General features: G+C 41.7%; 1 protein-coding gene across 1 annotated transcript; it reads left to right on the forward strand.

Moving 5' to 3' along the window:
• Window positions 1-17482: 17482 nt before the first annotated feature.
• Window positions 17483-17866, forward strand: LOC123249187 (formin-like protein 5; the record flags this gene model as incomplete). Its single annotated transcript, XM_044678183.1, has 1 exon — window positions 17483-17866. A coding segment is annotated over exon 1 (384 nt), but the record flags the coding sequence as incomplete, so codon positions are not given.
• Between the last annotated feature and the right edge of the window lies 1 nt (window position 17867).

Here is a 17867-nt window from a genome sequence, read left to right on the forward strand (position 1 = left end):
GTTTGTGGATTGGACTATTTGACTGCTAAGATTCCCTTCCAGCTGGATCTTCATGACAACTCTGGGTTCCCCTGTCTGGCTGAAGAATGTGCCATATAAATGACACGGTGCTCTAAACTTCCCTAAACCTACAGAAAAACTTTTTTTTAAAACCCTTACCTTCTCCCTTAGAATCAATACTGTGTATCAGTTCTAAGGTAGAAGAGTGGTAAGGGCTAGGCAGTGGGGGTCAAGTGACTTGCTCAGGGTTCATACAGCTAGGAAGTGTCTGAGGCCAAAGAAAGACTTTATCCCACAGAAAGTATAGTAACCATAAGGTGGCACTTTCCTTGAGTTAACAACCAGTGAACTCATTTTAATCTATCTGGCATATATCATTGAGCCTCTCATGTCACCAAGCCATGTAATTCGAAGCACTGAGGCAAGTCAAACCTCCTGACCAGGATTCAGTATTGGTCTAGTGAATCAAATGAAATATTTCTCAAAATTATTTAAAAATAGGAAATCTCTAGTGATATACTCGCCCCACATCTGGCCTTTCAGAAATATCAAAACATTCACAGAACACTAGCCATCAGCATCCCATAGGCATGTATATACCAGGGAAATTGCAAGGAGAATTGTTATGTACTTCCAACGGGGAGTGTTCTAAACCCCTCCAGATTAGCTTCATCCAGTAACTGTACATTGTGGAAAGAATTAAAGATAGGGTTATGTCTAGGCTCCCAAGATAAGTGGAAAAGGACACTGGACATTTGGAGTTCGTTTTCATTTCTACCTCTGTAAATTATTTTCTGTACAACCTTGAGCAAGTAGAGCATCCCTTAACCTCTGTGGAAGTGCAGTTTACTTGTCTATAAGACAAGGGGATTCAGCTCAACCACCAGTGAGATTTTCAGTAGGTGCCAATCCCCAACACTGAATTTCCCTTGAATGGGCACAGTGCATTTGTAAAGTGCTCCATTCTATGTGATGTGGTCAGCTCCACCTATGGCACCAACTATCAGAAGACAGTCTCTGGACACAATGACTCAAGTGCTACAGTCCTGTAATTCCCATTACAGCCCCAGAATCCAATTTCCAAAAGTTGCTCTTACCCATGTAGTGGAGGCCAGGAGCCTCAGCCTAAGTAAAGAGTTTCTCATGCTTTTCCGATTTTTTTAAATGCCAAAATAAGGGGGGGGAAATCATACTCTGGAGCCATGTGCTACTAACCTTAATTATTAACCCTCCTAACCCTTACCCTAAACATTGCTTCCTGTTCTTGGATACATACTTTGTGAAGCAGTGCCAACTCCCTATGAGGGCACACCCCCCAAAGCTTTGAGGAACCATGATCCACAGTACTCTACCTGTCATAGGTGTGTAGAAGAGATGGCCTTAGAGGCAAACTGGTCCCACTTCTCCATTTTACAAAAGAGAAAACTAAGACCTAAAAAAGCTAAATATCTTGCCCAAAGTCACATAGGTGGTATCAGAACTTACAGTAAATGATTGAGTTATCTTTCACTAACTAGATTATCATCATCTGGACCCTGAGATAAATTGTTTTAGGTGCAGGTTATATTCAATTCCATATAGAGTTGTTTAAGAAAAAATTGATCATGAGGGGGGACCATCATTATTTAAAGGTGGATTAAGTGCTCTTCAACATGTGATATAAAAGATAGGAAAATGTCTCCCTTACATAGGCACCAAAGTGCTTCATGTTCTACCATTAATCCCTTTAGAAAGCATACACATCTCCTTGGGAAGGATATTTGATAGATTGCAAAAGTCTATTAGGTAATACCTGGATGTTGATAAGAGAAAATTTCAAATGATTCAGAGACCCTCTACTGGAGCCGATAAGCAATTCCACTGGGTTATACATGTATCATTGTTCAAAACCTATTTCCAAGTTATTCGTATTTGCAATAGAGTGAACTTTTAACATCAAAACCCTAATCATATGAGGGATATTCTGAATACACAAATTATTTCAATAAAGAGAAAAGGTGGGGTTGCTGGCTAGAGAAACCAATATGGGAACGTAAGAACTCCACTGACAAACTTGATCATAAAAAGTCAAGAAGATAGAACAGGTAACAATGGGTGAATACCAGTGATTACAAGCATTTAGCCAGGAGGCCTAGAATGAGCTTCATAAGACTATTGGCAATGAGTGCTAAGGACATCAAAAATATTTTTAAGCTCTGTTGGGGCAAGAGAAAAATCAAGGCTATTTTAGACTACTATATAGTATTTCTGAGGGGAAAACTAATTGGACCATATTATTCAAGGATTGGTTTTATGAGCATTGGGAAAGGAAAGCAGTAATCATTTTTTTAAAAAAAAAAAAAAAGGCTGGTGTGGCTTCATCCAGAGTAGGTCATGTGAGATTAAGTTCAGGTTTTTTTTGACAGCATTATTGGTATAATAGGTCAAGTGTCTGCTGTAGACATAGTATACCTAAATTTCAAAAATGCATCTAACAAAAAAAGTCTTTTGTAATTATCTTTATAGGCAAGATTGAGAAATATAGGTTAGATGTTAGTACACAGCTAGATGATTTCAAAACAGGTTGACTGCCTAAACCTAAAGAGTAGTCAGCAGTCATTAATAAGTGATGACAACTTGAAGGAAAACCTCTGGAGAATGGTTCCAATGACATTCAACTTTTCATCAACAAATGAAATCATAAAAGGGATGTTTGTCAAAACCGCCAGTTACTCAAAGCTGGGAGTGGCTAGCTTAAACATTGAATAGCAAGATTTAGAATCCAAAAAGATCTTGAAACCTTAAAACAACAGTTCAAATCTAATAAAATTCAATTAAAATTTCTACAGTTGGGATTCAGGAAATCAGCTTCCTAAGTACAGAGTAATAGAGCCATAGCTAGAAAAACCTGTGCAAAAAAGACAAGAATTTTTTTTAACCCTGACCTTCCATTTTCTTTTTTTTAAAATTTTGAATATTTTCCCATAGTTACATGTTTCATGTTCTTTCCCTCTCCCCCCAAACTCCCCTACCTCCTTGTAGCCAACACACAATTCCACTGGGTTTTACATGTATTATTAAGACCTAATTCCATATTATTGATAGTTGGACTAGTTATCATTTAGCATCTGTATCCCCAATAATATCCCCATCAGCCCAAGTGTTCAAGCAGTTGTTTTTCTTCTGTGTTTTTACTCCCACAGTTCCTGACCTTCCATTTTAGAATCAACACTGTGTATGGGTTCCAAGGCAGAACAGTAGGGGCTAAGCAGATTAAGTGACTTGCCTAGGGTCACATAGAAAATGTCTGAGGACAAATTTGAACCCAGGTCCTCCCATCTCTAGGCCCACCTCTTAATCTACTGGGCCAACTAGCTTCCCCTTGAGCTAGCCATTCTAATCACCTAGCTGCCCCCAAGATCTAAGGATTTTATGGACAATACTCATAGATGAGTCAACAGTCATGGTATGGAAGGCAAAAAAACAAGTATCTTAAGCTACAAAGGGTCCAAAACAAGGGAGGTGATAGTTCTAGTAAAAGTATTATGTTCAGTTCTGGAAGCTCTGTTTTAGGAAAAAATATTGACCAGCTAGAATATGTCTAAAAACGAGTGACGTGGGTGGTGAAGGAACCATGGTGGATTAAGACTTGCCTGAAAGAATTAGAGATGTTTTGTGTGGAAACAAGAAGACTTATGGGGAACACAGTACCTCAGCTTCTGGAAGGGCTGTCATGTAGAAGAGAGCTAGAAATTGGAGCATCTTGTGGCAGAAACCACAAGCGGGCCAGTATCAGTATGTCACTGAATATAGGGAGCACAGTGAAATGGATGAACTGAAAGGTAGGAAGAGGCCACATCGTTTATATAGATTCTGGTGGCAATAGGGAGCCCATGGAGTTTACTGGGGGACCCAAGTCATCATGGCTGCTGAGTGGAGCTGGGAAGAGACTTGAGAGAGGCCAACCCAGGAGTGGGATGGTGAAAACCCAAACTAGGTTATGGCTATGTGAGTGGAGAGAAGGGGATGTTTATGAATTGTTCTAAAGTTGGAAACAAAAGTATTTGGCAATAGATTGGCTAAGTAGGGTGAGTGAGGGTGTGGAATCAAATGTAATACCAAGGTTGCAAGCCCAACTGGGTTACTAAAAAGATGGCGGTGCTTAGAAGAGGCAGGATTTTCTGGGGGAGAAAGATAAAAAGTTCTGTTTTAGACATGATAATAATAGCATGTGTATAGTACTTTTAAGGTTTACAAAGCACTTTACATGTATTATCTCACTTGATCCTCACAACAAACTTATAATCATCCCCATTTTATTATTTTTTTACACCTTTTCTGTCTTAGAATCAATACTGTGTATTGGTTTTTAAGGCCGAAGAGTGCTAAGGACTAGGCAGTGGCAGTTAAGTGACTTGCCCAGGGTCACACAGCTAGGAAGTATCTGAGTTCAGATTTGAACCTAGGACCTCCTGGCTCTCAAGCCACTGAGCCACCCAGCTGCCCCCAATAACCCCCCTTTAATGAAATTAAACCTGAGAAAGGTTAAATGATTTTCCCAAGATCCCTGATCTACTAAATGTCTCTGGCAGGATTCAAACTCAGGTCTTCTTGACTCCACTGCACTACCTAGCTGCCAGTCCATTTTGCATCTGAAATGTCTCTGGGACATGCAGTTTGAGACATCCAAGAAGCAATTGGTGATGGATGACTATATATAGTTCAGAAGAGAGAGTATGTAGATCTGGGAATCATCTGCATAGAGATGATCATTGAACCTATGTGAGCTAAAGATTATCACCAAGTAAAATAATATAGAAAAGAAGTTCTTAACTTTTTGTGTCATGGAACACCTTTGGCAATTTGATGAAATCTATGTGACACTGGAGAGAAAACCAATTATATTGAAATATAGTTCCCAAAATGTGTTTTAAATAACTTCATGACCCAAGGTTAAGAACTCTTGCCATAAAGAAAAATAGAAGATGGTCCAGGATGGAAAACTGGCAACTAACTCAAGGTTAGTGGGTAAGGTGTGGATGAAGAACCCACAATAAGAGGTCAGTGTCACAAAAATCCAAAGAGATCAGAGAATTTAGGAGGAGAAAGTGATTCGCAATATCCAAGTCTGCCAAGAGATCCAAGAAAATAAGGACTAAGTTTTTTTAAATAAAATGTAAAAGAATAAAGGGAAGATGTATTTAGAATGAGGGCTTCAAAACCTGGAAACGAGTTGAGATGAGCAGACCTATATATTTAAAAAATTGAAATGTGGCTAAGAGGGAAGAAAAGAATAACTTTGCCCCTTAGACTTACCTTTGTTCTGATATGATTTTCTCCCTTCCCCAGCTATCAATTTGCACTAGAAATCCAAAAAGTCTTGAGGTTCCAAAAGTGAGGCATCCTTCCCCCCTTTTTCCCTGCTACCAAGCCAAAGAACTCGTGACAGTTTTTCTGAAGCTTCTAACTTGATGCTGACTGGGTACAGTTTATCATTTGGGAATTAAACTGGGAGCCACAAGGCTCCCTAAGAGTGAGACCAGGCCTCTGACAAAGACCCCTATCTGTGTTTAGCAGGTTAGAAACAGACTTAAGCCTGAAGAGACTGGTGGATGGGACTTTTCTGTTCCAGAGAGCTTGGGTCCTAGGGCAATAAGCTCCTTTTCTGGGGAAAAAATGGTTATTCTAGCAAAGACTTTGAGCTGTCTCCTTACAGGAGCAAAGCTACTCAGGGTTTTTTTCCCACAAGACCAGTGATTGGTGTGTGTTAGGGATTTTTGCCTTTCTGAAAGAGCCAGAAGATAGGAGAAAGCCTCTGTGCTATAAGCTAAAGTAGCAGTGGAAGAGCCCAGTCTTCCTGTTATGACAACCATAGCTGAGGACTCCTCCTTCCCCAGAAGGTGGAAAAAGAGAGAACTGACCGCAACATCACACTTGGGGGACCTGAGCCTTGCAGCGGCCACATGAGACCATCAAAGAAAAGCATCGAGCAGAGAGTTTGTGCCACGTGAGACCAACAGGGAGCAGACATCCCAAGTACAGCAAGATGGAAGCGTCAGAACATGGCAGCCCCACAACATCAGAGGCTCCAATTGTTCTACCACATGCATCCTGCCGGCACGTTTCTTATGTGCCTCTCCACACGTGTGCCCTGCCACAATGTACCACACATATGTATGCGCCTCACTGCACACTTTCCTTGGGTACATCTACTCTGACCACCAACAGTGTATGTATTTGTAGGATTGTTTGTCTAAGGTTTTATTAGGAGGTGGTGCTTTATTGATCAGCTTATTTCTATGCTATTTCATTAAACCACTTTGCTTTTAGCTAACTGTATCCTCTGGTTGACTAGTAACCCTTACTGCTCCTCTGACTTGGAACCAATACTTGGATCAATTCTTAGGCAGAAGGTGAGGGTTTAATAAATAAATAAACAAATAAATAAATAAATAAATAAATAGAATGCTCATTGACAGATGCACCTTGCATAAAGATTCCCCCAGACAAAGATATTGTAGGTCCAAGACCACTGGGTTTCAAGCCACTCAAAACCATAGCTGACAAGCTCCCACTGATGTGTTTACTATATATATATTCTTAATAAAATTAGAGTAGCTAAAACAATTTCCAAAAACTAAGTAGCCCCTCTCCTCTAACCTGTCTTGACTGCATCTCATCTTTCCCTGTTCTCAGTCCTTCTCACCAGTTTGTGGTCAAGACTGAAGTTATCCTTGCATGAAGCATTTTTCCATTACCTCTTGTTCTAAATAGAACCATACCAAACCACCATGGTTCCTGGAGATGCATCTCTCGCCCCCCTCTTCCTTCAAGCTACAGAGTTCTGGTACTACTAATGAACTGTCATCCTCAGCCCATTTTCAGAGCTGGACTGACACACCAGGGTCAGTTTACATTTTGTTTCCTTATACTTTTTTTAAAAACCCTAACCTTCCAATTTAGAATCAATATTGTGCATTGGTTCTAAGGCAATAGAGTGATAAGGGCTAGGCAATGGGGGTTAAGTGACTTGCCCAGGGTCACACAGCTAAGAAGTGTCGGAGACCAGATTTTAACCCAGGACCTCCTATCTCTGGGCCTGGCTCTCAATCCATTGAGCCACCCAGCTGCCCCACTTATATTCTTCCATTCACAACTTAATACCCCCATGACGGTGCCCACCCAAAATTAAATTTCCATAGAGTATTATGAGATACTACAAATGTTTCATATATTCAGTTAAAACACCATTTTTCTCTATTAGCAATAAGGGAAGCAATTAGCAATAAGGGAAGGACCCTTTCTGTGACTCCTGGGCATGCCTCAGGGATGGCATTAAATGGTATAAAAGGGCACAGAGAAGGGGAACAGGAAGTTACAACTACCAGGAGGAAGAATTGAGGGGAGGACAAGAGAATGTGTCTGAAGCACCCAAGAGAGAAAGCAGAAGAGCCAGGGAGGGAAATGGGCTGGGGCGGCACAAAATAATGAGGAGAGTGGCTTGCTCTAGTCAGTGTCCTTTGGTCCCTAACATTGCAAAGACCTTCCCTTTCGTTACAACTTTGTTTTCTGTTCCAGTCTTCTCAGGCCCTTCAGCACATATTCTTCTGAATGAAAACTTCCCAAAGGGAAGGATAGGGCAAGTATTCCAGGATGTCCCCCAAGTGCTCAGAGTAGCAACTCTAAGGGGAGGGAGTACTAAGACCCACCCCCAATAGGCAGAAAACTACTGGACTACAAGTACCAGCAGCCTTCTGATAACATCCCAAGGGTAAAACCAGGTCAAACCCAACATAACACCAATACAAGATGACCTTGGTCCTAGGCCAGTGATAATGCAGGTTATACAAATTCTGTCTCCATCCACTAACCTTGCATAACCTTGCAAAAATCACTTCTTCTCTTTGGACCTCAGTTTCCTCACCTGTAAAATTAGAGGGTTAGAGTAGTTAAGATAGTCCCTAAAGTGTTTGTTAAACTCTAACAAATTATGATACTACAATTCAGCCTTATAGTAGATGATACAACAGGCCTTAGAGACTTGACCTTTGTAAGAAAAAGCAAAATCCAAACTTCTCCAAACATATCTAGAAGATAAAGCAGACTAAGTCCCAATGGAAAAACCCAGAAAAAGTCAAAATTAGTCATTTGTCCAGATCAGGTTAGCATAGGAAGATATAAAAAGAGGTCCTCAAACACTGGGAACCAGTCAGGCTAGGAGCATGCTGTGCTTGGACCACTCTGGTGCCCAGGGGATAGGGAGGTGCCTAGGGAAAAGGAGGACCCAGATCCAGACAAAGCCACCCAAAGACTCATATTGGGACACCTCAAAGGGAATAGGTGCCAAGTGGCAACTTTGTCAACTACAACCCAGTGCCAGGTTACAGATCCAGGGTGGATTAAAAAGAGGACCTGTCCTAGGAGTGGCATTCCAGGGAGGAAGGCCTTGAGTGGTATATTTTAAAAAAAAAAAAAAAAAAAAAAAGGAAATTCAGAAACAAGCAACAGTGGTATGTCTCAAATCCCAGAAGTAGAGCAGGGTCTAAGTTTCTACACCTACCCTCTTCCCCCCACCCCACCCCCGGTCTAAAAAGGAAAAATCAGGGAAGGAATCTAGACCAACAGGGAGCCTATAATTCTGTCACTGAACTAATAAATCTTTTCAGCTACCTGAAAAGGGTGGAGTTGAGTAATAATCTACTGCCTCTCAGACTAAAACTCAGGTCAGGATCTTAAAGAGCTCAGATGGTGGGCAGGGAAGAGTAATCAGACTTTATGCTGAATCAGACAACTTAAGAGCACTGTAAGTTTGCAGGAACCCAGCCTCTCCTTGAGATCCTAGAAAAACACAACACTTAATACGCCAAGAAAGCAATAACAAAAACCTTCCTTCCAGAAGTGCTGCAGAGCCCAGCTCTAACATCAAGTCTTCTGAAGTCAAATAGTAGACTGAAAGAATGGACACCAGAAAAAGAATCCCACCATAATAAACTAACCTTTGGTGGCTGAGAAGCTCAAGACATAGAAGATAACTCCAAAGCATCTACAAGCAAAGCCTCAGAGAAAAACACAAGTTGGGACAAACTCAATTAGAATCCCTAGAAGAGATGAAGCAAGATTTTTTTAAAAGGACAAATGTTTTCATAAATGAGAGTACTTGGAGGGAAAATGGAAAAAGAATGAAAGCTATAGAAGAAAAATTGGAAAGAAAATTAGTAGCTTGACCTGGGAAATATAAAACTATGCCCAGACAACGAATTCCCTGAAAATTAGAATGGACTAAAGAGAAGCCAATGATTCTATAAGACAACAAAACATATTGAAACAAAGTCAAAAGACTGAAATAGAAGAAAATGTAAGATATCTCATAACAAAAACAACTGACCTGAAAAACACATCAAAAAAAGAAAAAAAATTGAGAATCATTGTACTATGTATTTTAAGAAATCTCGAAAACACTAAACCTCTTCAAACTAGAGGGCAAAGTAAAATAGAAAAAAAAAAATCCACCAGTGACTTCCTGAAAAATAAACCCCAAAATGAGAACTCTCAAGAACACCACAGCCAAAATTCAGAGCTTCTAGGTAATAGAAAACATACTGCAAGCAACCAGAAAGAAAAATTTCTAAGAAGCCATATTCAGTATCACACAGAATTTAACAGCCACCACTATAAAAAAGCAGAGAATTTGGAATACAATATTCCAGAAGGCAAAGGATTTGGGCTTACAACTAAGAATAACAATACCTAGCAAAACAAAGTATAGTGCTATAGTTGGGGGAATAGACTTTTTTAATAAAATAGAGGACTTCCAAGCATTCCTAATGAAAAGATCAGAGCAGTGATTTTGAAATTTTGAAATTTGAGCTCAGGAGTTTAGAGAAATATAAAAAAGATGAACATGAATAAACAATGATAATTGACTAAACAAGAATAAATTGCTTATATTCAAATATGGAGACATGATATATGTGTACCCTTTTGAACTCTTAACATCATTAGGGGTCATAGAGGGAGTCTTATTATATAATGCCTAAGAATCCTTGTTATGTCTTGAATAGAAAGAAAAAGAAAGAGAAATATACTGGGGGGATAGAATAAAGGAAAAGAAGGCTAGGGAAAAATTATCTTAGAGTGGGCAACTAAACATATTTACAAACAAAGAGGAAGCAGCTAACACTAGAAACTTCAGTTTCATCTGAACTGATCAAAGAAGGAAAAAATACAGCTACTCAAATGAAGTTGGATAGAGAAATACATTTCATTCATTAAGGAAATAGAAGGGAAAGATGGGAAGGGAAATGAGGAAATTAGAGTAAGGGTAGATTAAAGAAGGAATTGGTTCTAAAAAAGTAAGGATACACAAAATATTAACATCTCTTTTGGGGATGGCAAAGGATGGGAGTCTGAGAGAGTGCCTTTAAATTAGGGAATGGAGGAGCATGTTATGGCTTATAAATATGACTTACTATTTGTGCTGTAAGGAATGATGGATGGAATGGTTTTTAGAGAAACCTGGGAAGACTTCTATGAACAGATACAGAGTAAACAGATGAGAATAATTTATACAACAATTGTAATTTTTGCCAACTTTGAAAGAATTAGTAACCCTTACCAGCATAACAACGAACCACAATTCCAGAGGACTAATAATAAAACTTAGTACTCACCTCTTGATAGAGGTGAGGGATTCATAAAACAGAATGAGACTGGAAAACATTATGGCAGAAGCTAAGTATAGATAGACCAATATTTCAGTTTTTGTGTGCGTGATTTGAAAATTTTATTTAATTAATTTAGATTCCATGGTTACATTATTCATGTTCTTTTCCTCCCCTCCTCCCACCCCCTTCCCATAGCCAACGAGCACTTCGACTGGGTTTTACATGTATCACTGATCAAGACCTTTTTCCATATTATTAATATTTGCATTAGGGTGATCTCTTAGAGTCTACATCCCCAATCACATCCCCATCAACCCATGTGATCAAGCAGTTTTTTCTTCTGTGTTTCTACTCCCATAGTTCTTTCTCTGGATGTGGATCATGTTCTTTCTCATAAGTCCCTCAACATTGTCCTGGATCATTGCATTGCTGCGAGTAGAAAAGTCTTAGACCAATATTTCATGTACAAAATGGATATATGATTTAGATATAAAGAGTGATGCCATTACTAGTTATTTATATTAGGAGAACACAGAATAGTTTACCTGGCAGATCTTTGGAGAAGGGAAGAATCTATGGCCAAAAGAATAGAGAGTATCATAAGATGTAAAATGAGTAATTTTGATATTAAATTAAAAAGCTTTTGTACAAAAATATTTATAGCCGTGCTTTTTGAGGTGGCAAAAAACTGGAAAACGAGGGTATACCCTTCAATTGGGGAATGGCCGAACAAATTGTGGTATATGCTGGTGATGGAATACTATTGTGCTCAAAGGAATAATAAACTGGAGGAATTCCATGTGAACTGGAAAGACCTCCAGGAATTGATGCAGAGTGAAAGGAGCAGAGCCAGAAGAACATTGTACACAGAGACCAATACACTGTGGTAAAATCAAATGTAATGGACTTCTGTACCAGCAGCAATGCAATGACACAGGACAATTCTGAGGGATTTATGGTAAAGAACGCTACCCACATTCAGAGGAAGAACTGCAGGAGTGGAAACACAGAAGAAAAACAACTGCTTGAACACATGGGTTGATGCAGACATGATTGGGGATGTAGACTCGAAACTACCACACCAATGCAACTATCAATAATATGTAAATAAGTCTTGATTGATCACACATGTTAAAACCAGTAGAAATGTGTGTTGGATATAAGGGGGGCGAAGAGGGGTGAAGGGGAAAGTAAAAACAAGAATCATGTAACCATGGAAAATTTTAAAAAAAAGCTTTTGTACAAACAAAACCAAGATTAGAAGGGAAACAATAAACTGGAGGGAAAATTTATATCAAATGTCTGATAAAGACTAATTTCTCAAATTTATAAAGAACTAAGTCAATTTTATAAGAATACAAGTCATTCCCCAATTGACAAATGGTCAAAGGATAGGAACAGGCAGTTTTCAGATGAAGAAATCAAAGCCATCAATAATCATATGAAAAAATGTTCTTACTCTTGATTAGAGAAATACAAATTAACACAACTCTGTGAGACCACCTCACATCTATCAGATTGGCCAATATAGTAGTAAAGGAAAGTGGCAAATGTTGGAGGTGTTGTGGCAAAATTGGGACACTAATGGTGGACTTATGAACTGATCCAACCATTCCGGAAGGCAATTTAGAACTATACCCAAAGGGCTATAAAACTGTACATACTCTTTGATCCAGTAATATCACTACTAAGTCTGTATGCCAAAGAGATCATTAAAATAGGGGAAAGAGCCTACTTGTACAGAGCTATTTATAACTGTTCTTTTTGTGGTGGCAAAGAATTGGAGATTAAGGGAATGTCCGTCAGTGATGGTGCTATAAGAAATGATAAGCAAGATAAGTTCAAAAAAAGCCGGAAAGATCTGTGGGAACTGATGCAGAGCGAAATAAGCAGAGCTGGGAGATCATTGTACATAGTAACAACAATATTTTTTTTTTTTTTATCCTGGGACTCCATTCTAGGAGCATAGGGCCACAACCAGTAGGCAATGGGACACAGTCGCTCAGGGTCACCCAGCTGGGAAGTGTCTGAGCCCGGGTTTGAACCTAGGACCTCCAGTCTCTAGGCCTGGCTCTCAATCCACTAAGCCACTGAGCCACTCAGCTGCCCCTAACAACAATATTGGACAACAATTATCTTTGAAAACTTGGCTACTGTCAGCCAGTGCAGACATCTGGGACAGTCCTGAAGGATTTATGACAGGGAATGCTCTCCACCTCCAGAGAAAGAACCGTTGGAGTCATCTTTCACATCAATATATTTATGATTTTATTTTGGGGTTTTGGTTATGTATGAGTTTGCTCTTACAACAATGACCAAAATGGAAGTGTGTTTTTTGTGTCAATAAAAATTTTCAAAAAACCAGAATGAGATTAAAAAAAAAATTGGACATTACCAATGTGGAAATTTGTTATGCTTGATTAAATGTGTGTAATGTGATTGGTTTTTCTTTGTTCTCATTTGGGAGTGAGAGAGCTGAGAAGGCAGATTTTACTGATGAAAAAATAATTTTTTTTCTTTTAAACCCTTACCTTCCATCTTGGAGTCAATATTCTGTATTGGCTCCAAAGCAAGAGTAATAAGGGTAGGCAATGGGGGTCAAGTGACTTGCCCAGGGTTACACAGCTAGGAAGTGTCTGAGGCTAGATTTTAAACTAGGACCTCCTGGAGGCTCTCAATCCACTGAGCTACCCAGCTGCCCCTGAAAAAAATAATTAAAAAAAAATCCAAACCTTTAGGCCCATATTTCGCTGGAAAGCATTTATCTATTAGGTATCAGTTATGAGGCACCCACAGTCCCAGATTCACTGAGGGCTCAACATTTTTCCAGCCTCAGGGTGCCTTATTGGCTCTTTAATCTCTCCTTGTCTTCACTTACAGCTACATCTTCCATCTCTCTCCCTGGTTCTCTTAGTTTGTCACAATCACCTTCTGGGCTTGTGCAACTTTCACCTCTGTCTCTGTCTCTCTTTTTTCTCCCACTATCTTTGCTTGTCTCCTCTTAAATTTTGTCCTGTCTCTCAATTTGGGTCTCTTTGTCTCTCTGTTCCTGCACCCTCTATAGCCCTAGGGTATCTCTCTATTTGTCTTTCTCAGTCTGTCTTTGAGTCTCTTCCCCTTCTCACTTTCTCTCATCTTTTTTTTGTCTCTGTGCCACTCTTTCTCAAATATTGTCTCTGTCAATCTTTATCTGCTTTTCTGCCCTCCTCAGACTTATCTGGGCACACACACACCCCCTTTTTCTCTGTGCCTGTCTCCCTCCGTCTTTGTTCATCTCATTTGCTCAAACCTCCCATCTTCCCTCTAGGTCTGCCTCCAGTTTCTGTGCCAGGCTCCGACTCCTTCATTCTTTTGGTTTCTCACTTTGGATGCCTGATCCCTCAACCTTTGTCTGCCTCCATTGTTTCTGTCTCTGTCTCTATCTGTCTCATTGTCTCTGTTTCACTGTATGTCTCTCCCCCTGTCTCCGTGTCTGTCTCTGCTTCTGAATGTCTGTCTTTCTTTTTTTTTCCTGTCGTCTCTCTGTCTTTCCCGGGTATCTATCTGCCTATCTCTGTCTATCTATGTCTCTTGTCTCTCTCTCTCTCTTATCTCTCCCGTGTCTCTGCCTCTCCCTCATGTGCCCCTCTTCTCTATCTCTATGTCCCCCCACCCCCACCCCCCGTCTCTCCCATGTCTGTCTCTGTCTCCCTAGTGTCTCTCTCCCTGTCCTTCCCATGTCTCTTGTTTGTCTCTCCCCTTGTCTGTCTCTTGTGTCTCTGCCTCTCACTCTTGTGTCTCTTCTCCCCCTCTGTCTCTCTGTCTCCTAGCTCTCTCGCTGTCTCTCCCACGTCTTTCTCTCCCGTGTCTGTCTCCCCAGTGTCTGTCTCTGCCGTGTCTCTCTCCTTTGTCTCTGTCTCTCCGGTGTCGCACTGACTCTTATTTCTCTCCAGTGTATCGGTTCTCCCTCCTTCCCCCCGTCCCCATTCCCTTCCTCCTTGTTCTCCCTCTTCTGAGGTCTCTCTCCCGGCGACCTCCCCGCCCCTCCAGCTCTAACTCGGGCCTCCCGAGGGCTCCTGCTGTTGGGCGGGAACAGACTGGAAGCAGCAGGTGGCGCGAGGGCGGAGTTGGACCCTGAGCACGGGAGAGAGCCTACCCAGCAGCCGGTGACGTCATGCACTTCTTTTCCGCTATTGGCTGCCCCTTCTCTGACCCGAGAGAGCCGATCCAGGCTGAACTAGATTAAGTTTATCCTGCGACCTTTAAGGCGAAGGCGCCCCCTGAGAGTCGAAGGTGACACCAGGCAATCCCGGGGGAAGACACGCAGAATCCCAGGAAGCCTGCGCTAACGGGGGAGACAACCACCTGTCACCTACAGCTCGCAGAGTGGGCGAGGTCACAATGAGGGGAGGGGTCACCTCTAGGGAAGAGTAATAAATGGTGGGGAGGAGGCTCGAGTGAAATCACTGGAGCGGGGCGCCCCGCCGCAGGGATACAGGTTAAGGTAACCTCTCACCACTGAGAGGAGTCACATCAAGGGAGACCTAACTAGGAGCGGGGCTTAGCCCAGAAGAAGAGGATTCACGTCTTAGAAGGAAGGGTCCTAATGAGGGATAGGGCGCGGGAAAGGGAGAAGGAATAGGATCAATGTAGGCTGGACACAAGTGTTTGCCTCCACGAGATTTAATGAAATTCTCCATCCCCTAGATATGAGTTGGGACCTTGGAGGCTTGGAACACACATGGAGGACCAGTCAGGTTCTGAATTTAGGGTAAACTGAAGAAATCTGACTGACCAATGATAAGCCTTGGAAGAGCATGGAAAGTGGGACCCAACCAGTTGACTAGCTCCAATGAAAAAGCAGGAAACTTCATGGGAGTAATGGGTTCAGGACACCAAGATAGTTGCAGGCTAAAATCCATCACTAGTACCACTTTTCACATCAGAAGAAAGTGGAGGAGAATGGTGGTTCTCCAATTAGTCCATAAGAAAAATCATTATTTACAACCATTACCATCAAAGTAAGTGGGCCTCCTTCCCCCCACCCCCACCCCATCCTGAAGCCAGAATAGGTAAAGCCCAAAAGGATTTGTGTTGTGGTACAGTGACCTGGCCCCACCAGGGTTAGAAATCCTGTGTTTGAGTCTTGCCTCTGTCATTATTCTGTCTGTATAACCTTAGGCAAGTTTTTAAGCCCCCTGTGCCCTATAAAATAATGAAGCAATTGAGGATAATGAAGAGGGCAAAGAATTAGAAATTGAGACACAAGCCCATGATTTGGGGGTGATCACTTAATCTCTCAGATTCAGTTTCCCTAGCTCTAAAATAGGATTACTCTTACACTCAGTACACTGTTGTTCTATGAAGAAAGAACTTTGCAAACAAAGACTATATATCATTGCAAGTTATTTATAAAGATGAGATTGGCTCTCAGAGCTTTGATCAGTGCAATGACCAATTAAATTCATTAGTCTGAGGGCAGCTAGGTAATCCAGTGGAAAGAGAAGCAGGCTTGGAGTTGGAATGACCTGGGTTCAAATCTGACCTTAGACACTTCTTCCTATGTGATTCTGGGCAAGTTACTTAACCTCAATTATCTAGCCCTTATTGTCCTTCTGCCTTAGAACAGTTACTATCAATTTTAAGTTAGAAGGTAAAAGGGATTTAAAAAAAAATTAGCTTGACCATGAAGATGTTTCCCATCTCTTGGCAGAGGTGGTGATGATTAAATCATTTGTTTGTAAGAAGAAAAAAAAAGGAGTAGCAGGAGACATATTGTCACATTCCCTAATGTGTTGGTCTGGTTTTAACTATACTTGTTACAAGGTAGAATTTTGAACAGTTAAGTGACAGTGAATAAAGCACTGGGATTGGAGTCAGAAGCACCTGAGTTCAAATATGAGCTCAGATCCTGTGAGGGGTGTGACCCTGAGCAAGTCACTTAACCTTTTTGGTCTCAGTTTCCCATTTATGAACTGGAGAAGGAAATAGCAAACTACTCCAGTATCTTTGCCAAGAAAACCCCAAAATGGGGTCATAGAAGAGTCCAACAAGACTGAACAACAAGAATTTCAAGGGGAGGGGGGAATTGGTGGGTGGTGTGTAAGAATAGAGGAATTAGTACTAGGGGAAAATGCAGGTGATACAGAAAAAGAAAAAGCATTAATGAAACATTTAAAAATATAAAGGGAGCAGAAGGAATTTCGGAAAGGGTTAGAGACAGCAGCATAATGTTGTTGCTACCATGTTAAATTTGCTATACACTTAAAAAAACAAACCACAAGTTCCCAGTCTTGTATATACAAATCTCTTCTGTTCTTTATATATTGAATTATCTTTCTTAGTTTGTAAAGTTCATAATAAAAAGAAAATTCTCAAAGTCCAAAGACAGTTGAACTGGATGCTATCTAACATTTCTTCAGCGCTAAAGCGATGGTAACATGAATCCTTGGCGTCCTTTTCTTTATTTGAGGCAGGCATTTTGTAAACGTTAAAGCAAGCTATAAAAAATTAAATGAGTTATTATTTATTTGTAAAAAGCTAATCATACCTACCACCCACCTCACTGGGCTGTTGTGCGGAAAGCTCTTTGTTAAACCTTAAGGTACTCACTACCTATATGAAAGTTATATTATTATGGGAATAATGCCTACCTCACTAGGGTGTTGTGAGATCAAAGGAGATCGTGTCAGTGAGAGCCACTGGGGAAATTTAAGCCCTCCTAGGTAGGATGTGGAGGAAGATTGGCACCTTTTGCCCCCAGTCCCTAGACCAGCCGCGCTAGCCTGGCCCGAGAGCCCCAGGCCCTGGGGCCCAGGGCCAGGAGACGAGAACAAAGAGGAATCCCCGCAGCAGCAGGGATGGAGGTTAGACCTAGGGAGGAGGCTGAGAAGGAGGCTCAAGGGTGGGAGGCTCCGGGCGGGAAGGAGTTAAGCGGAGGCCGGGCCCCGCCCCCCGCAGGCCGCAGCGCCGGAGCCCAGCCGGAGCCGGAGCCCCAGCCGAAGCCCGAGCCGGAGAAAGGGGACGGCGGCGGCGGCCTCGGAGCCTGCCATCCCCCGGGAGAGCGAGCCCGCCCTCCCGTCCGGCGCCTGGGGACTGTCAGGCCGGCCCGAACCCCGGGCCTGAGCCTCGGAGGCGGGCGGAGCGCAGCGGAGGGCAGATCCGGCCCGGTCCCGGGCTGCCAGCTCCGGGGGCGGACCCGGGATCCCCGGGATCCCCCAGATTCCCCAGATCTCCGGGCCCCGA

This window comes from Gracilinanus agilis, chromosome 1 (assembly GCF_016433145.1).
Source record: "Gracilinanus agilis isolate LMUSP501 chromosome 1, AgileGrace, whole genome shotgun sequence".
Classification (NCBI taxonomy): Eukaryota; Metazoa; Chordata; class Mammalia; order Didelphimorphia; family Didelphidae; genus Gracilinanus; species Gracilinanus agilis.